This window comes from Podarcis erhardii (assembly GCF_964252035.2).
Source record: "Podarcis erhardii genome assembly, chromosome: 2".
In the NCBI taxonomy this organism is placed as follows: Eukaryota; Metazoa; Chordata; class Lepidosauria; order Squamata; family Lacertidae; genus Podarcis; species Podarcis erhardii.
In genome coordinates, this window is record NC_138498.1 from 84,610,398 (window position 1) to 84,631,055 (window position 20,658).

At 42.9% G+C, this 20,658-nt stretch overlaps 1 protein-coding gene across 3 annotated transcripts in view; it reads left to right on the forward strand.

Moving 5' to 3' along the window:
• Window positions 1-20,658, forward strand: part of FLNB (filamin B) — an 83,322-nt gene that overhangs the window by 57,169 nt on the left and 5,495 nt on the right. Inside the window, exons 26-43 of one of the 3 annotated variants that reach the window (XM_081851043.1) lie at window positions 49-141; window positions 1,381-1,504; window positions 2,196-2,352; window positions 3,860-4,049; window positions 5,252-5,499; window positions 6,161-6,238; window positions 6,851-6,953; window positions 8,305-8,445; window positions 10,395-10,523; window positions 11,325-11,498; window positions 11,971-12,129; window positions 12,761-12,964; window positions 13,384-13,536; window positions 14,242-14,364; window positions 16,934-17,200; window positions 17,434-17,571; window positions 17,664-17,779; window positions 20,288-20,420. In XM_081851043.1, the coding sequence (XP_081707169.1) occupies window positions 49-141; window positions 1,381-1,504; window positions 2,196-2,352; window positions 3,860-4,049; window positions 5,252-5,499; window positions 6,161-6,238; window positions 6,851-6,953; window positions 8,305-8,445; window positions 10,395-10,523; window positions 11,325-11,498; window positions 11,971-12,129; window positions 12,761-12,964; window positions 13,384-13,536; window positions 14,242-14,364; window positions 16,934-17,200; window positions 17,434-17,571; window positions 17,664-17,779; window positions 20,288-20,420 (2,730 nt within the window). The remainder of the gene's footprint in view (window positions 1-48; window positions 142-1,380; window positions 1,505-2,195; window positions 2,353-3,859; window positions 4,050-5,251; window positions 5,500-6,160; window positions 6,239-6,850; window positions 6,954-8,304; window positions 8,446-10,394; window positions 10,524-11,324; window positions 11,499-11,970; window positions 12,130-12,760; window positions 12,965-13,383; window positions 13,537-14,241; window positions 14,365-16,933; window positions 17,201-17,433; window positions 17,572-17,663; window positions 17,780-20,287; window positions 20,421-20,658) is intronic. The other 2 variants (XM_081851044.1, XM_081851045.1) reach the window with 2 other exon arrangements.

Genomic DNA, 20,658 nt, shown 5'->3' on the forward strand with positions numbered 1-20,658 from the left:
ACAGAGCTCTGATTTTGTATTACTAAGTTAATAGCTTTTTAATTCTAGCTGATGAGCCGGATACCCAGTCATGGCGCAGTCCGCTGAAAGCAATTTCAGAGTTCTTTAAAGGTGACCCACAGGGTGAATCTAATGAGACAGGTTTGAACTTTTACTAACTAATTACCTGTGCCTCCAGCAAATCCTCTAAACTGTATAAAGTGCTGCTGTGAATGAGCTTAATTGAACTTCTGTGCTTAACTGCCGCTGTACTATTAATTCTCCACTGAGTTATCCTTTTTACTAAACAATTCCTTCTTTGATTTATATGCACACTTACTTTGGTCCTTGATCTAAATTGTAACTGCAGGCAGTTCTAATCATGTTTGCAACTAATCTTGTGAAATAGCTGCATGTGCAAATCCACATATCTTGATTTTCTGGGAATAGGTCCTTGGAGCTCTTCTTACCTTGAACTAGCCGATCATAACACTTGTTTGGCAGCACCAAATTTTGTTGACTGCGCTCAACTTCTTAATGTCATACTGAGGGGTAGAGCCTAAAGAAGGCAGGGTATTTTTTTCCATTCTGCACCAGTTTTCATATATTTATTCAAATGTCAGTTTGATCCCATTTCTACATTAATCTGCATTTTTATTATAAAAAAGCATGAGCATTTGTATTCAAATACACATTGTCATAATAAATACTTTAAAATGCATATTTTATCAGTTTCTCAACCTTTTAAATGCTAAAATATGCAGTTTAATTTTTTTATACATTTTGCTGTTTTTGAGAAGTGTATTGCAAAATTTGGAGAGCTGTTCTGATCTTTGTATTAATCTGGGAGGTGCAAATTGATTTGGTTTGCTCATCGATGCAGACCAAATAAATCTCTCCTCCATGCCTGGGTTATAACGAAAGTTACTAACTATTCCTGACTAACACGCAGTACTGAATTGGATGTTGAGCCTAATCAGTAGTAGTGTTCAAATAAAAAAAGTCTTCCTTTTTCTGGAAGCTTATATTTAAATCTGCCCGATAACTGACCTAACCAGCTGTATAATTTTGGAACAATAAATCACTCCAACCCCTATTTGATGGGGGTTTCTTAGCTTACAGCCATTGGAGTTGAGCCAGCCAAGGAACTGCTAGTGATTTCACCTCTCTCTAATTGAGGTCACAGACTGGGAATGATAGGAATAAATTGGCTTATCTGAACAGACCACAAAGCAGATGTCTCTGCAGATTTCTTGCAAAGCTTTAAATCAGCATTGTGTGTGTGTGTGTGTGTGTGTGTGTGTGTTGGTGCTCAAAGCGGCAAAAATTGCTCGTGTGTCATTGAGGCCTTTGATGAGAAGGTGGCCAAAAGAATTGAAATGTGGTCTTTTTACTACTTAGGCTTGGCAGAACCTGTAAATATAGTTGACAATGGCGATGGCACCCATACAGTAGCCTACACACCTACGAAAGAAGGTCCCTACACAGTTGCAGTAAAATATGCAGATGAAGAGATTCCTCGCAGGTAAGAGTGGGGTGCAGGAAACAAAGCTTATTGTGCAAACTGCAGTGCTGTTGGTTGGCCTCCAAATTTGAGGTGGGTTGCATTGTTGTTCATGAGCTTAGTCTTTGCATTTAGTTTTGGTAAAGAGGCTTTAAAGAAATGCTTCTACAGCAAGGACTTGGTTCCTCCTGGTGGTTGTCAGAGAGGGGGAAGAGGCTACAAAGTGCTGTGCATTTCCTTGAACTGTAGAATCTAGCAAACATTCTGTAACTAGCCCAGTGTTTGCTTCTGCCAAGGACCAGCTTGTTTATTTATGTGCTGCTATTATTGCTTGAATGCCAAAATAGGCTTCCGAGAAGATTTACAAAGCACCAAAACGAGTTACACAAGCATTAAAATACAAGTGCCCGTCGCTGAAAGGCACAATGAAACAACACAGCAATTAAAAACAGGGGTCAAAAGATCTTTAGGGAATGCCTGTGTAAACAAGGGTGTCTGTCCCACTTTGTTCCCCAAATGTCTAGTAGGTTTGTACATATAGTAATGAGTGGTTCCCTAACTCCTGCATCAAAAAGGTTCAGTGACTAATCCAGTGTCTGGCCTTCAACAGTAATCTTGTACCTTTGTTTAACTTTCATGCCGGTGAGGCATCTACTTACATAAACATTCATGATCTTCAGTGCTGAAATATGTCGCTTTGTTCTTTCAACAGCCCGTTCAAAGTTAAGGTGCTTCCAACATACGATGCCAGTAAAGTGACGGCGAGTGGGCCAGGGCTAAGCTCCCATGGGGTTCCTGCCAGCATGCCCACTGAGTTTGCTGTTGATGCTAGAGATGCAGGCCAAGGACTTCTCTCAGTGCATGTGACCGTAAGATACAATTTCTTCCTACTGTTGACCATTTAACACAGGAGCTGAATCTTCACACGCTGAACTCAAAGACCTCTGGTATTTTGAGTAGGAGAACTAGAATGTTTCCTTCTGGTGCACTGCTGAGCATCACTGGGGGTTCAACAGGGCAGACCTCCATTCAGCAGTGCCCTTAAAGCTTTCCTTTAAAAGTATCAGTTGGCAAACTTCGCTCACTTTATATATCACCCAAATTTAGCAAGGCTACTGTGTGCCGACTATTTCTAGGCAAAGCTTGTGGCTCCTAATAAATAGAGGGTGCCCTGGACATAGTACAGTGCTTTTTGATGTGAACTATTCATAGCCTTTTCAGATCCCCATAAACTAGGCCAGTCTGCAGTTTTCACCATGAATGAACATAAACAAGGTTTTGTGGAAGAGCCAGTACATACTTCAGAGGTAATCATAGCTGTTCTGGGCTCTGTTTCAAGGCAGCTTTGTCATGAGCATTTGCAAAGACAAACCTTGGTTTTGAGGGATACCAGTTAACCCCCACAGCGCATTAAAGCTGTTAAAGCAAACAAATATGTATTAGCCAGAATAATGCATGGTGCCCCTGTCTAATAAGCAGTGCTATGAAAACTTGTTATAAAAATATAATGGAAGAGTAGAGCTTGCATTTTACCCAGAGGACCTTTGACTTGCAGCTATTAGTCAAAAACTGCACAGATACAACACCTAAAAGCTGTCTGGTGGCATTATGATATGCAATAGTCTTGCATTAGACTCCTGTTTCAGTATAAACCTAAGGTAAAGGTAAAGGTACCCCTGCCTGTACGGGCCAGTCGTGTCCGACTCTGGCATCTGGCGAGCCAGCGCAGCACATGGAAACGCCGTTTACCTTCCCGCTAGTAAGCGGTCCCTATTTATCTACTTGCACCCGGGGGTGCTTTCGAAGTGCTAGGTTGGCAGGCGCTGGGACCGAGCAACGGGAGTGCACCCCGCTGCGGGGATTCGAACCGCCGACCTGATGATCGGCAAGTCCTTGGCGCTGAGCCTTTACCCACAGCGCCACCTGCGTCCCTGATAGTATAAACCTAGACCATTCTTAATCAAGAAGAAACAGGTTAACAAAAATGACTGCTTCCAGTGTAACATGGAAAGTGTTTGCATTACCCACAGAAGCAAGCCAATTGCACATTGCTCATCCAAAGCCTGTGATATTTCTTGCAGGATCCAGGCAATGTGGATATTTACTACTTACTGTCCTAAGGATTTTTTCATGTCACAAGATTGGCTTTTACAGGCAGCAACAAATCACATTCCTTTGAACTTCCATGTCAACCTCAAACTGCCCTTTGATTGCTTAAATACCAGGTCCGCTTGGAAATAAAAAAACAGCATGTTATAGAAACTGTCAAGTTCAGGGTAGATGTAAACTTGAACGTCTGCTGTTTTTAGAGCTTACGCTCTGCGTCTTTGTGATTGAGGCTTTCTTGCTGATTGTGGCTTCGCTTCTGGCATTCAGGACCAAGAAGGCAAACCAAAGAGGGTTGATGTCCAAGACAACCAAGATGGCACTTATGCAGTCACTTACCTCCCTGACAAGACTGGTCGCTACTCAGTTGGCATTAAATACGGTGGGGATGATATCCCCCTTTCTCCATACCGAATTCGTGTGTCACCAGCAGGAGATGCTAGCAAGTGTCAGGCAACAGGTAAAGTCGTCCTGTTTTCTCACTGTAAGCAAGTGTTTTATAAGAGTACCGGAGTCAGGCAAGCTATGCAAACTGCTCTCCTAAAAGCCTTTGTACAGATATATTGACGTGAAATGGGCTACCTGCCCTATATGATCAGCACACATACTTAAACAGTAACTGACTGGCAGTGGTTTCATGTAAAGGGCCTTCTCAGCCCTAGCCCTTCTGCATGCAAAGCAGATGCTCTACCACTGAGCTGCACCCCTTCACCATGCACAGTGAATTCCCCTTGGTGATTGCAGCTTGATGCAAGAATAAGTTGAGCCCAAAAGTCTGCTGCAGAATTAGTTCAAAGTGGAGCCTGTGGCCAGATGCCAACTGTGTGCCCCCAATAGGCATCTTTCAAGCACAAAGAATGTGGAAGTGTTGGTAAGCATGCCAGTCTCTTAGGAAAGCATCCATTACAGCCTGAAGCAAGCTCTAATGCTAGAGCCTAGGGTTGACAGCAGGGAAAGACCATCTTTGCACCAAAGGAGTGACTGCACTGTTGCCTTGATCCACAGCGGTCCATTTCTAGTAGGGTGTATGTCGTGACATCTTCTGGTTGTTTAACAGCATTAAGGGGGCACAGTGGGCTTCAAGGGAAAGAGCAGCTGTCTCTGCTGCAATAACCACCTACTTCTTTTCACACTCCCCACCTTACAACCAGCAACCTGTCGTTTGAAAGCTGACACAAGGATCATGCTTTCTGCATGAATAAAGCTTTGTGTTGCTCATGCAGATGGCAAGTCGTGCAGGGCTCCTTTAAAGTTAAGCCAAACTACTTTAGTGTTCACAAACTTACAGACCTCTCCTTATCAAAGTATACTGTGGTACCCTGATAAAAATTCTCATCTGTAAAACATTGCTGTCTTGTGTGAAAAATGCTTCTGATGTGTTACAAGTGCCAGATAAAGAAGAAATGGATCTGGAGGTGCAAATGAATCTCTTCCCCACTTCATCCACCTCCACATGCACCCAGGGGAACCTTGCGCTACAGCTGGGGTGGTTTGCAAAGGTTTCATGACAAAAGCCTGGTTTAGGCTTGCTTGTCTGCAGAAGTTTGGATTAACTTGCTGTGTGTTTCATAATGCAGGTGTCCAAAAGGAAACTGCACAGGACTTTCTTAGCAGAAGATATGAGAATCTGCTCTGATGCTCACCATACCATTTCTCTCCTAGGTCCTGGCATTGCAGACACAGTGAAGTCAGGAGAGGAAGTTGGCTTTGTGGTTGATGCTAAATCTGCAGGCAAGGGCAAAGTGACATGCACTGTCCTGACACCAGAGGGTACAGAAGTCGAAGCAGAGGTCATTGAAAACGAGGATGGAACATACGACATCTATTATACAGCTGCTAAACCAGGAACCTATGTAATTCATGTCCGCTTCGGTGGCGTGGACATTCCAAACAGCCCCTTCACTGTCATGGTAAGATACCTGGCTTTTGGTTTTGAAACCCTTTGCGTGAACTTAACAGGTAGACTGATAAGTAGTGAGCATGTTAGCTTTAATAAGTCACATGGAGTTTGACACAGTCGTTTGCAGCCTATTAGTCCAATCCTTATCAAGAGTAATGAGAAGAAAGTTCTGATGAGTTCAGTAGGACAAACGCACAGGTAAGTGGCGCTAGGATTGCAGCCTAAATTAGCATTTGGAGTGAGCTGAGTGTTTTGCCTATGTGGTTCTTGTGGACAAAGCAGTGTTTTTTCAGCTATGAGAAATACTACCTCACAAAACCCTAGTGTCGGATGCCATTCTTTTCAGATATGCTGTTGTACCACTTTCCCCCTTGTTCAGGGCTCTTCGCCGTAGTGGTCCCAGCTAGTTGGGAACTGTGAGCAAGAAGTCAGCCCAACACAGAGTGCATGCGCAAGAATGGAGTTGGTTCATGCGGAAAGAGGGAAGGTGGCTAGCTTGGAAGTGTCATGCAACCCTTGCCTTCTGCTTCTGGTGTAGCTGCTTTCACCACTCCCACACTGTGTACGCCACAGAACCCTATGCATATGTACCTCTAAGTTGCGATGTTTTTATAAGCTCTATGAATGAAGAGGGTTTTTAAAACTATACCTTGCCTTTTGCCACTAACTAGGCTACAGATGCAGATGAAGTTGCAGTGTTGTCTCAGGAGCCACTAAATGCAGCATGTCCCCCTGGATTCCATCCCTGGGTACCTAGTTTTGTTTTTTTACACTGTCTTCCGTGTTCCATGCAAGAGTTGACATCCTGCCTCTTGGGTCTGTCTAAGCTTGCTTTCTTGTCATATCTTACTGGTGATCAAAAAGCTACTTTGGGGCAACTTGGGTTTGATTCAGAACCTTCCTTCATATATATATATATATTTAAGAACCCTTAACATCACAATCATTTTAAACGGTGCATCTGTGGTACTTTGTCCTTGGGGAGCTATTTTCTTCTTGACTTCAGATGGTGAACGGCTTCTTCCTAGAGTATTGTCACTGACCATGTTGCTCTGGCTTTATGTTTTGGTTTCTCTTCTGCTTTAAAAAAACCACAACTTTCTTCCAGACCATAGCCAGCTTCAGTGTTCCTTTGGACGGAGCTATCCTTGCATCTTTTACTCTTCCATTTTGTATGTTTTTAAAACTCTCTTCTGAATGTTTTTCACGTTAAACAATGAATGGGAGCAAAGCTTTGTGTGGTGGTCAACAGTCTGCAGTTGAGTGGTGTCTTCATTCTGGATGCAACTGTCTGAACTGACCAAAAATAGCTAAGCAAACTGTTTTGTGCTAGAATGACAATAACTTTTTCTCCACAATAGGTCACGGAAGAAGCTTATGTTCCTGATGGTGACATGAATGGTCTTGGGTTTAAGCCTTTTGATATGGTCATTCCTTTCGCAGTAAGAAAAGGAGAAATAACTGGTAAACAAGCTTTCAGCACACAGTTGATGACTCTCTTTAAAGCAGTGGTGAGGACCCTGTGGCCTGCCGGATGTTGGGCTCTTAACTTCCACAGTCCCTGACTGCTGGTTGGGGCTGATGTGGGTTAGAGGCAACATCTGGAGAGCCACAGAGTCTCCAAACCTTAGTTAATGTCAAGGAAAATGCCTTTCCCCCACCTGTCTTTTGGGTGCCCCTTGCATGGCTCAGTAGTTTAGCTTTGTAATAGAGGCATATATTTCACCCTGCAAGATAATCTTTCAAAAAGATGGTGCTATTGTTTGGTCTTAGCAGAGCTGGGAGGAGATAAAAATGAAGCTCTCCTAGAGTAGCCATGATTGTCCTGTCCTTGTTACCCACTGTGCAAGTCTATTTAATCTGCTCTTAAGTATCATCCAGAGCAACAGCTCTTCATTGGGGCCTTCGATTATTATTATTTCTTCTTATTATTTATTGAATTTCTATATTGCCCTTCATCCGAGGATCATGGAGCGGTTCACAATATAAAAACACAAAAATACATACCATAACAATTATCATTATTGTTATTTATTGAATCTGTATACCACCCTTCACCCGTAGATCTCAGGGCTGTTCACAACAAACACAAGAAAAAGCCTTGCACAAAATGCTAAAACCAAAGCGCCTGAAAATAATACCCCACCCCTACACTGTTAAAAAGGCCATAGATTGTTTAATTTGCCAAAGGTCTGGTTGAAGAGGAACATCTTTGCCTGGTGCCTAAAGGTGTTCCAATGAAGGTGCCAGGCGAACCAACCTGGGGAGAGCATTCCACAAGTGGGAAGCCACTGCAGAAAAGACCTTTCTCATGTTGCCGCCCTCCAGATCTCTTATGGAGGAGACACACAGAGGAGGGCCTTTGATCATGATTGCAAGGTCCGGGTAGGTTCATATGGGGAAAGGCTGTCCTTGAGGTATTGCGGTCCTGAGCTTGAAAACAGTCAGCTTTGGCCGGCCATGGCAAACTCTATAGAGAGTTGTAGATGCCACCAGACCTTGATGGCTTTATGGATTTTGTCTGTCTAAGCCAACCTTCAAGGACACGACTTGTCTTAAAGAATATTAGCATGTTATATTCTGATCATTATCAGAAGAATAAATGGATCTCCAAGCCTTAATGCAGGAGAATTTTTGGAAGTGCTTTCAAAGAAATGCAGGGAAACCTTTGTATAACCTCCCCCTCCCCTGTTTATATGAGTGAAAGGGAGGGCCCCAATACCATGCAGATTTGAGTGTGAAAACACTAAAACACATGGCTTTGCTTTTTGAAGTATTGTGCAGTTTGAATTTAGTTTGAGCCTTGTGTTTTCAGGGGAAGTTCACATGCCCTCGGGGAAGACTGCACCAGCAGATATTGTTGATAACAAGGATGGCACTGTAACCGTCAGCTATGCCCCTGTTGAGGTTGGATTGCATGAAATGCATATCAAATACATGGGCAGTCATATTCCAGGTGAGTGCCAGCTGATCTCAAATCAGCACTACGTTATGTTACAAGAACTTGGCTGTTGTTGATTTTCAGGGTGAGGGCTGCATTTATTCACACCTTTTCTTCGATTGTCCTACTTCAGTCCTATGCATTGCCTTGGTCTAGGGTTGTATTGCATGCCTCATATGGTGATGGCGGTGGGTAGCTGAGTGAAGGCAGGAGGAGTTCTTAGTGGGTTTGCAGCCTGTGCCAGACTTAAAACAGATTTGGCTTTTGTGGACAGAGTTTTGTGGCCATACTTTTGCAGTTAGCTTGGAACTTATAATTAACTTATTTTAGTGAAGAGGTACTACAACTAGAATTGAGAAAAAGTTTTGAAATGCATGTGTAAAATATTAGGCCTGCTTTGCTTAAACTATAATCTGTGGAAAGGATCAAGCTATAAAGAGCTCAGCCCAATTTCCTAGTGAAGTACTTACGTTGCCAGTTTTGACTGCCTGCGCCACTTTTGCTGGCTGACTCACATGCATCATCTTCATTGAGAAGTTGTAAAAATGAAAGCTGAATACAATCCATCTGGCTTCCCCCCCTCCCCCCCCTCCTCTCTTAAGCCAACACTATTAGCTAGCTTAAGGTTTACTACTTGGCAAGAATTTTCAATTAATTTTATCTGGGAAAATGGACAAATCCCTGGTAGTTCAGCTTTTGCATACATATTCTCCTGGCTTACTGGGATTGATACAACCAAGAATTGTGCATGGATATTTTTCCTCTTTGGCATGCTGGTGCTTCGGGGGGCACACTCGGTTCCTTTCCACACCTGTAGTGCCGCTGCTCAAATAATTTTTATTACATCACTTAGAGTTTTGTGACTAAGCAGCTTTCTAAATAAATAAAACAGAAAGCGATGGGTGTCCAGTTCCATACTACCTGGGTGTACAGCTCCCCGTCTACTCTTGGAAGCGGCATTGCAGGTTTCTGCCCATGTCAAAAGGGGCTTTTTGTCCCTTGAACTGGGGCACATCCAGACAAACAGGAGCCGGCTCATAGCTTTTGGGGACAGGGACACGTTCAGCTATTTCAGCTTTGAAGCCTGTGGCAGAGCTAGAAATAGAAGCGCCAGTTAAGTCCCAGCCACAAGAACAGTCTCTGCATAAATCTAGACTTTTTTTATTATAAAAAAAATAGCATTGGCTTTTTTATGTGCTCCGTGATGACTGGTTTAGTGAATCTCTGGCAAACTCAAACTTCACTGGCAGCAACCAGTTGATAAATTTGTAAGGGATAGGATGCTTTACATGGGCATGACTGAGGACCTGCTATTTGCTTGCTGGTAGAAAGCAACTGCATGGGATGGTTGGAGTTCCTGCTGGGAGGTGTAAGGCAAAGTCCTGTGGGAGACTTTGATGGAGGGTTGGGTGCTGCATATGTTCATTATTTGCAGTAGGCTTTCTAGAGCGCTCTAGTACACTTTGGGGCGGTGAATAAATGTGAAACCTAAATGGAAACCAGTGAAACACTGAAATCAGAGGAGGATAAAGTTACTGGAACTGAGCCTAAATGCTCATGATTGACAGTGGATCTTGCATTTAATTTCTTGCAAGGCTCTCCAGCATCAGAGGCATCATGAATGGCTGCACAACTGCAGCACAAGAGAGCGATTGCCCCACGTCTTCCTGCTTGTGGGTTTCCTAGATAAGCATCTGGTTAGCCACTGTGGCAAATGGATGCTGGAGTAGATAGTTCTTGGTCTTATATAACAGAGGTCTTAATGCATAGCATTCTCTGTCATACGGAAGGGAATATAGGAAAGAACTGAAAATAAATTCTGTGTGTGCAAGCTTAAGACGTATTAAATTGCTGAGTAAACACACAAACTTATATTCGTTCTCTTTGGAGAGATGTACAAAAAGATGTTAAAATAATTTAAATATCCTACCCCATGTTTATGCATAGTTTTTCAACCTTTGCAGAGAGCCCTCTACAGTTCTATGTGAACTATCCCAACAGTGGAAATGTAACTGCTTATGGACCTGGCCTTGTCTATGGTGTAGCAAACAAGCCAGCAACCTTTACCATAGTCACAGAAGATGCTGGTGAGGGTAAGTGGTCTAATCCATAGTCTCTGAAGAATTTACTTGACATGAATCCTGTTTGATTTTTGGTGGAATATTTAACTTCGATATAAGCACACCCCAAAATTTTAAATTCCGAGGCGGATGCTATAATCAGACTTCATAGAGGGTGAATAGAAATAATTCATCATTTTCTTCATTCCCCCAGTAACTTTAGGGATCCATAAATATACCAGTGCATGGTTCAACAAAGCATCACATTGTACATCACAGAAGTACAATCTACTTCTGAAGCATTTTGCAGATTACATGATGTGTTACAACTGCCCCATCTAACATTATGGTGACCCTAATGATGGGTTAGGCTCAGAGCTACCCAAAGCCATGAAGTGAGCTTTATGGCTGAGCTTGGATGTGTACCTGCAAGTCCAAATACGATTCTGGACACTGAACCCTCCTTTAGGAGAAACGTAGATGTTCCTGTAAAGAGCCATAGAGTTGGGACCCAGCGTCTTACTGCCCTTGTAGTCCAACCCCTTGTTTGCAGCAGGAAATTCAGAGCTGATTACAGTCAGTTTGACACAGACTTAATTCCCTTAATTCAAAGTTGCTTGCTTTCACTCCCAATAAAACATTTTTGAAGATAACTTGAATATGACAAATGAAATCTTCAGAGGGCTAGCCATGATGCTCAATCCAAGCAGGGCCTCCCACATCTGGAACTGAAACTTCGTTCTTAATTGAAGTTCACTGATTTTTATTTCAGACCATGTCTTGAAAAATGTAAGTTTGAGAATTCTTGTGGCACTTTTTTCTCCAACGTGACAGGTGGCCTGGACCTAGCAATTGAAGGTCCCTCCAAGGCAGAGATCAGTTGCATTGATAACAAGGATGGCACTTGCACCGTGACTTACTTGCCAACTCTTCCAGGAAACTACAGTATATTAGTCAAATACAATGACAAACACATCCCAGGAAGCCCATTCACTGCCAAAATCACAGGTACGAGGAGCACTTGAAACAGCTACGATGGGCCTAAAAGTTTTGTGTTTGCAATCGGTTGCATTTAGTATAAATTTACATAAAGAAAAGACTTACCTTTAACACTCATACTCTGTGTAGACTGCAAACGGAGAACTGACAACTTGTTTTTAACCATGTGATGAAGTCATGTTGTGTTTAGCTGGCTTTTGCCCAGTAATTTAGTATGAACTGCAGAAACAAAAGGTTCCCTGCAATAACTTCTGAGCTGTCAAGTGTTGTCCAGTTACTGTCCACGGGAGTCCTGGTTTCGTGGAGCATAAATTTGCATTTGTAAGCAGCACACATGTCTTCTGATTCTCATCAATACTTTCTTTGTAAATTTAAGTGGAAAGGCATTTGGATGGTTTGCCCAGAATGTTAAGATCCAGTAATGTTAATACTTAGTAGTGTTTTAATCCAAAGTCCTAATGGGAAATTTTCCTTCTTAAAGATGACAATAGGAAGCAATCTCAAGTTAAACTGGGTTCTGCTGCTGACTTCCTGTTGGACATTAATGAGACTGACCTTAGCCTCTTGACAGCCAGTATTAAAGCCCCATCTGGCCGAGATGAACCTTGTCTTCTGAAAAGGCTACCCAATAACCACATTGGTAAGTCTTAATCATCTTCTAGGGAGGCTGCTGTATTGGTTGTGTGGTGCTGCCAGGGTAGTCTTGGGGAAGCTTGTGAGCCTGGGCCACAATTGGAATCGAATAATACTTTTAATTTCTGGCTAGAGTGGGATTTTGATGCCACAAATATTTAATGCCAGCTATCTTACAGGGACACGGGTGGCACTGTGGGTTAAACCACAGAGCCTAGGGCTTGCCGATCAGAAGGTTGGCGGTTCGAATCCCCGCAACGGGGTGAGCTCCCATTGCTCGGTCCCAGCTCCTGCCAACCTAGCAGTTCAAAAACATGTCAAAGTGCAAGTAGATAAATAGGTACTGCTCCAGCGGGAAGGTAAACTTCTCTGGTTCGCCAGAAGCAGCTTAGTCATGCTGGTCACATGACCTGGAAGCTGTACGCCGGCTCCCTCAGCCAATAAAGTGAGATGAGTGCTGCAACCCCAGAGTCGGTCACGACTGGACTTAATGGTCAGGGGTCCCTTTACCTTTACCTTTACTTTTACCTATCTTCCAGTTCTGTATTGTGATTTGACAGTGTGTTTAGAGGGGGGGGGCGCAAAAAGATAAAGTGTGAAGTTACAAATTTGTCTCACTTCTAACCTCTGTCTGGCAGGTATCTCATTCATTCCACGGGAGGTGGGAGAGCACCTGGTCAGTATTATGAAGAATGGGAGCCATGTCCCCAACAGTCCGGTGTCCATTATGGTGGTCCAGTCTGAGATTGGTGATGCGAGCAGAGCAAGGGTTTCTGGACGTGGCTTAGTCGAAGGACGCACGTTTGAAATGTGTGACTTCATTGTAGATACAAGAGATGCAGGTCAGTACTGGGATTCCGAGGCTGCCAGAAAGTATCTAAGGGATGCCTGTGGGCTGCGGGTTGCCCACCTGTGATGTGGTTGATCTGCTGTTGTTGTTCTGAGTCGCAGTTGTCCGATCTTCACAGCTACTGAGCAGAGCAAAATTGCCTGACTTGTAAATTGTGGTTGCCATGATGTAGAACAAGTTTGGATGCTCTGTCAATCTGCTAATTTATATAGGTTAAAACTCACAGCTCTATACCGCAAGCAGCATATCAAGCAAAATCCCATATGTGACCATGAGCTGAAACGGCTGGCTCACTTGGAATGGTTAATATACAATGACTGCAGTCCATAAAGCCGTCCATCAAGATTTAGGCGGTGCTCATTGAAGCTCTTTACAACTGCTTGCACTCATCCCAGCTGCTTTCTTTTCTAGGTTATGGTGGGATATCGCTGGCAGTTGAAGGACCTAGCAAAGTAGATATCCAGACAGAAGATCTAGAGGATGGAACTTGCAGAGTTTCGTACTTTCCAACTGTACCTGGTGTCTACATAGTATCTACTAAGTTTGCTGATGAGCACATCCCAGGTAAGAGAAAAAGAGCCTACGTAAGCGAGCCATTGCTGGTCCACTTCCCCATCAGCGCTGACCTCTTGTAATAAGTGCAGAGTCTATAGGACACCATCTAGGCTTCCCACCAGGGCCTTCATGTTCTGAAAATGCCTGAAGATGCTTGTTTGCTAAATTTTGGAAGGCAGGATAATAAACTTCTTGCGCACCTTGAAGATGCTTTTGTTTGAGGGGTTGTCTCCTGCTGCAGTGTAACACTTATCTCTTCGCTACTCAAACTAGAATATTGGTTTGGTACAGGTGACTCTCAACATACGTGGGGGTTGCGTTCTAGGGTGTAGCTTGCAAAGCCAAAATCACGAATAGTCAAAATACAGTGGGGTCATAGGTGGGTGGGATTGCCAAAGCTTTTTTTTCCCAGGACACCTGCCCCACCTTTAATTAATTTAAAATTCGCAAAGCATGCAAAGCTGAATGTGTGTAAATAGCAAGTTAATCTGTGTAGGAAGATGGGGTTACCTTGATAGTCATCGGTGATAAGTCTCATGCTTAATGTGCTTAGTTAACAATGCAGTGGTCCAGCCTTCCTCAGTGGGAAAGAATTCTAAGATGGTAGCGGAAATAACTATTAGTAGACGATATGTTACTTTATTGCCTGTGAAAGTCTTTGCTTCCTGTACTGATAGATGGAACTCAGTGTTGTTTTGTCTCTACTAACTACAGGGAGCCCATTTACTGTGAAAATAAGTGGTGAAGGAAGGGTGAAGGAAAGCATTACACGTACTCGGCGGGCTCCTTCTGTGGCCACGGTTGGAAGCTTGTGTGATCTTAACTTAAAAATTCCAGGTAAGTTAGTTCTACTAATAAATTTACTGTTTTGGAAACCATAAACCAATAAGGCATTGAATCTTCTGGGCATTCTTTGCAATCCGATTTAAAAATGGAATGTTTTCCAAATACTTCTAGAGATCAGGGAAGGCATTCTTATATAGATCGGGGCTTTGCATGGTAGGACTCACACCAATTTCTTCCTTGGCCCCATGAAGCAGCAGTGGCATTTAAATTTTGCTTTCTAGCATATCACCCACTGACTCAGTTCTAATAACAAGTGACCTGGTTCACATGTAATGCTAAGCGAAACCTGGACTTAAGGTGAATGCATAGGCTATTCAAAATGATATCATTATTTTTGCCTCTTAGACCTTCCTCCTGTTGCCTGTCTACCTGAGTCTAAGCCACAATTTGACTTAGCACATGGCTGAACCCAGATTTGTTTTATTAACCAAGGTTTTTTCCTGGTTTCACAGTTTATGGGTTGTCTAGAGGAAACAAACCATGAGCTTGAGTTTGGGCTACATGTTAAGCCAAACCATGGCTTAACTCACTGTAGCACAGCAGTACTGGATGAAGAACAATATGCCCAAAATTTCTGTTCTGGGAATTCATGCATTCATGCTATGTGTGAAGTACGGGTGCTAGGATGATCTCAGAAGGTTGTACTTGAGTCACCTGATGCTTGAGTTACCTTCAGCCATATTTTTGGAAGGGTAGGAGCGCAGTTGCTGCTATAGAGATCTGTATCATGTGGATCTAACTGGGGGAGACGCATAAAATAATTGGCTGGTTAAAGAATAAATGCTATCTTCCTCATAGAGTGCACTAATATACAGAATATATTCAGCATGCTGCTTCAGTTTAATACATATTCTGACGTCTGTTTCTATCTCTTTCTCTGCTGCTCTAATCAATCTTGGTCTTCCTGTCTTCTGTTCCTTTCTTTCCCCCTATTGCCTTCTCATAGTTACATGGTTCCAAATGGCTATATCTCTGGAAAGATTGTCCCGTGTTTCACACCAGTTCATTCCCACTTTCCTGTGTGTTGAGCAGAAGGAAAACTGCCAGACTCAATTGAGAGAATCTTGGTGTCCTAGTTTCACAAAAAAACCAGCCAACATCAGACAACAATGTTTCCAATCGGTCCTTCTATGGGATCTACAGATGTATTACATACCTGGCTCCTTAGGGGTAGTGGGTACGTTGTAGTACTGAGGTTGTCCTATAACTGCATTACATACTTCAATAAAATCTGCTTTAAGGCGCAATGCATGGCAAGTCAGCAGCAAAAGTATTTGTTACAAAGACCTGTAACAAACCCTCAGTCAGTAATGGAGCCTGTGGCCCTCCAGATATTGTTGAATTCCAATTCCTATCAGTTCTTAGAATGGGTAATGTTCACTGCACTAAATCCAACTCTGTTCCCAAATAAAATTAGTTTTTTCTTCCTTTCCTTTCCTTTCCTTTCCTTTCCTTTCCTTTCCTTTCCTTTCAAGAGAACTTCAAAAAATCTTAAGCACAACTCCTCCTGGACATATTTGTCTGTAACCTGGTAGATTTGATCTCCTCTGTTGTGGGGGGAGTGTATTATGCCTGCAAATTCCATCCTCTTCTGTCAACAGGAAAAGGTCGGGTTTTTTTTACTTTCCAGTGGGGGATGAAGTGGACTTAAGTTGGGTGATTCAATTCTTGATTCATTTGTCAAGTGCTTCAGAAAGAGGCAGACTGCTTTCTGAATTGTGCACCTGCTGTATACATTGATTAAGTAAACATTCAAAAAAAGGGGGTGAGTGGGCTCAAATTTAACTCATCCCCCACACTTGAATGCCTGTGACTCAGTGTGAGTGCAGTTGAGGCTCCATCCCAATTCCATATTTGCAAGAAAAGGGAGCTGCTTAATATGCTTAAATCTTTTGAAGTATTCTCTTTTCGTTTGAGAGATTCTATAGCTTCAAAAATGGATGGTTGGGGCTCAAAGAGCAATGTATTGATTTCTCATTACCTGCTGCAAGCTCTCTTAACTCTGCTTTCTGCAGTCAATGGAGACACCGTGACTTGCTTGTCAAGGGTGGTGGGTGACAAAATAATTGGATTTGTGAAGATTCTTGGTTTTTGAGGTGAACTGATAAGTATGTGCTCGTCCCTAATATATATATCTGACACTCTGCATGCACAGGTGAATGCTTGGTATGCATCACTTAATCGTCAGTTATGTTTTGCTGGTTGCAGTTCTGGGAAGTTGAGTTCCATCAGGTTCCCAGCAAATGTCTGCCAGGTAAAAGTGTTTTGGTGTATGATCTATAGACGAATGTGTACTCAAGGGCCACTTTGCATGTAATGTTTGAGGGCATTTCAAACATCTGAAAGCAGCTGACTTTGGAACTTCCTATAGATCCCAAGAACCTCAGTTGTATAGTCAACTAAACTTGGTGTCTGGGTTTGCTATGGGGAAGGTTTCAAAACAACTGAAATACTGGGGAGCTCTGCCCTCGTGCACTGGGCATTGTGTGACAGAGTAAGATGTTTAGAAACCGAATCTACCTGCTCCCCATTAATGGTCAGTTTCTTTCTTTCTTTTTAGAAATCGACATTGGTGACATGTCAGCTCGGGTCACTAGCCCATCTGGGAGAATGACAGATGCAGAAATAGTAGAGCATGATAAAAACACGTACTGTGTCCGCTTTGTACCACAAGAAATGGGGGTCCATAATGTGGATGTAAAATACAGAGGGCAGCATGTGCCAGGCAGTCCATTCCAGTTTACCGTTGGGCCGCTTGGTGAAGGAGGGGCCAATAAGGTCAGAGCTGGCGGTCCAGGACTAGAAAGAGCAGAGGCAGGCATCCCAGGTAAGACCTTCACTAAATTTCATCTGAATGCATGGGCATGGGTCTAAGGGCCTTGCAGTGAGAGGGGACAATAGCTGTAATCTTGGAACAGGGTACTTATACCTTGTAACACTAGAACACATTTCTGGAAGCCTAGTGACCCTGCCTTGTGTTGCAGAGCCCCATATCACAAAGGGATTGGAGGGCCACTTGCCTGCTTCTAATTCCTGGGTGGTTGTTGTTGTTGTTAACAGCTGAGTTCAGCATCTGGACAAGGGAAGCTGGAGCTGGAGGTCTTTCCATTGCAGTAGAAGGACCAAGTAAGGCAGAAATTGCTTTTGAAGACCATAAAGATGGATCGTGTGGTGTATCATACACTGCTCAAGAGCCTGGTATGGATATCTTAAGCATTAGCAAGTTGAAATGAAGCAAAACACCACAAAAACAATTCCTCCTTGCTTAGCAAAGTTCTTATTTCTTCCAGGTAACTACGAGGTGTCCATCAAATTCAACGATGAGCATATTCCGGAAAGCCCTTACCTGGTTCCTGTGATTGCTCCTTCCGATGATGCTCGTAGGCTCACTGTTATGAGCCTTCAGGTGAGACATAAGGAAGCATCTCCCATAGCCTACCACAAGCTGATACCATCCTTGTGCTCAAGCTCCTTAAAATTATTACTTGCTCACTAGCTACACTTCTTCAGAGGAGATCCCTTGGCAAGCATGTAGGCCTTCCAAGTTAGGAAACAGCATCTGAAAAGGGGCGACTCTTTCCTAGTGCTATTCAGCTAAGGAACAACTATAGCCTCCATTCTCCCCGCACAGTGGCACTAAGCAGTTCTATAAACCTTGCTGTTAATTTTCTCACAAGGTTTGTCTATGTATGACAGCGTTCAGCAATGAAGCAATACTAAGTGGGGTAAGTTGGCTTGCATGATTGCATGCTGACAAGGCAGTTAGGCTAACATGCAACATTTCAGCTTGGCGTATGCTCCAAGAATGCACATGCTTGAACAAATGAGGCTCTGGGGTGAGCACAGAGCAGTAATTCACACATGTGCAGATGTTGCAAAACCACAAACTTGTACTTTAAATGGTTCTTAAACAGCAGCCAAAGTCTGAGTGGATTCCAGACTTCTAGTGGCTTGAGTTTGTACATAGTCCTGACTTTTTCGTGGTGTGCATCTAGCAACATTTTTAAGTGACTGTCTTTAATCTAAAATAAGAAGCCTGGAAGTTTCAGATTGAGCGTCATCCAGCCCATGATGTGTAGATTTGCTGCAGCTTGAGGCAGCAGTATTGGTTAAATTGCACTGCTTTTCAGAACTATGGTTTTATAGACTGACATTTGGTGTAACTTTCTAGCCAGAGCTGAACTTAAAACAAGGAGTTACAAGGACGATAATTAGCTGCTGTGGTACTGATGTTTTTCTTGTGTTTCATTTAAAGACTCTTGACAGAATGTGTGGTGTCAGCTGACTTAAACCCTGAAGAGGGAAATAAAACTGATATTTTTTTGGGGGGGGGGAGGAGTAATCTTTTTACAAAAGATGTCTTTTGGCACTCCATAAAAAACTTCCTTGGTGTATTTTAGCTGCCTGTTTCAGTTTATTTCTCTCTTGAGGATAAAACTGTTAAGTTGAAATTAAGGTAAGCTCTGCACTGAAAGCAAAAGCTCAGCATTCCAGCGACCCTCCCCCCCGATGGAACTTCAATTTTCCAGTGGCTGGGGGCGGGAATCACACATGCATAACACCAGGAGACTCTGTTTTTTTGTATGTGTGGTGACCGCTACTGGGGAGCAGGTGTGCATTGATATATACTTTTGGTTCCACCTTTGCTGGCATGTTAACAGAAATCTCCAAAACGTTGTATTTGTTGGCATGGGGTGAAACATGCTTTGCTTAATCAGAAAGCTCCAGGCTTAATTGTCGGTGCAATATGGAAATTTATTTTTGGCAGCATATTAATGAGTTAGCTACACAATTAGGAAAAGAGATTTCAAGTGATTTTGGGAGTATGGCAAAGCAAATTCAGCCCAGACAACCATAAAGATTTGGGCAGCGCAAGCATTTTGTTTTAAAGCTAATGCATTTGATGATTTGGGGGCTGGCATCCTACATTTGTAGCAAAATGATGACCTTGCATACTTATAGTCAGACCAGAAAAAAGTGTGTGGGTAGACAAACTTAACCAAGCCCACACTTTGGGAATGTATCGTACTGCTGTTGAGGAATATAATTAGTTGTTAATAATAATAATAATAATAATAATAATAATAATAATAATAATAATAAATTTTATTTATACCCTGCCCTCCCTGGCCAGAACCGGGATCAGGGCGGCTAACACCAATCAAAATTACAATAAAACATAATGGGGGGGGGACAGTTAATTAAAATACAGGTTAAAATACCATTTAAAATGCTGCCTCATTTTAGTAGTAGCCCATAAATCAAAACTATGAGGGGAGGGACACATAAGGGTCAGACTGAGTCCAAACCAAAGGCCAGGCGGGACAGCTCTATCTTGCAGGCCCTGCGGAAAGATGTCAAGTCCCGCAGGGCTCTAGTCTCTTGTGACAGAGCGTTCCACCAAGTCGGGGCCAGTACTGAAAAGGCCCTGGCCCTAGTTGAGACAAATCTAACCACCTTGCGGCTCAAGACCTCTAAAGTGTTGTTATTTGTGGACCTTAAGGTCCTCTGCGGGGCATACCAGGAGAAAAGATCACATCACTTAGTGGTATCTGGAACCCTCAGAACTAGGAAGTTAAAAATAAAAAATATTCCTAGTTTTAAGACATGAGAATACTCAGTTGAGAAGAGCATAACATACAGCAGGGTTAGGGGTGCCTGTGTCCTTGTCAGACACATTTTTGTAAATAGTGAGACTGATAACGTTTTTCCACGGCCATAACTTCTGTGATGCAATAACTTTACATTTGCAAATGTGGTACAGGGCGACCACGTGTCAAATATTGGTTCTGTGTTAGACAAAATATGCAAAGCTGCTGCTATATTTCGGAGACAGTAAAGGACCGAACTGTTATATATTCCTTGCAAGCCAAATGTCAATATGTATGTGAGGATTTTACTATTGCGTTGTTAGGAGTCTGGGTTGAAGGTTAACCAGCCAGCATCCTTCGCTATAAGGCTTAACGGGGCAAAGGGCAAGATTGACGCTAAAGTGCATAGCCCAATTGGAGCTGTAGAAGAATGCCATGTTTCTGAACTGGAGCAAGGTAAGGATGTGTCGTAAATTTGGTACTCAAAACTGCTTTAAATACGTAAACAGTCAAAATGGTTGTAAGAGTTAAACAGGAGGTGGCCATTTCAGTTCATGCCAGTATAGAAACATGTTCAACAGTGATTGGATGTTTATTGTACAAAGGACTGTGTTCCACAAAGGAGTTTAGTACTACTTCCTTGGTGGTAAAAGGAAAAAAGGAAGTACTGAACAAAATACTTCCGCATAACCCA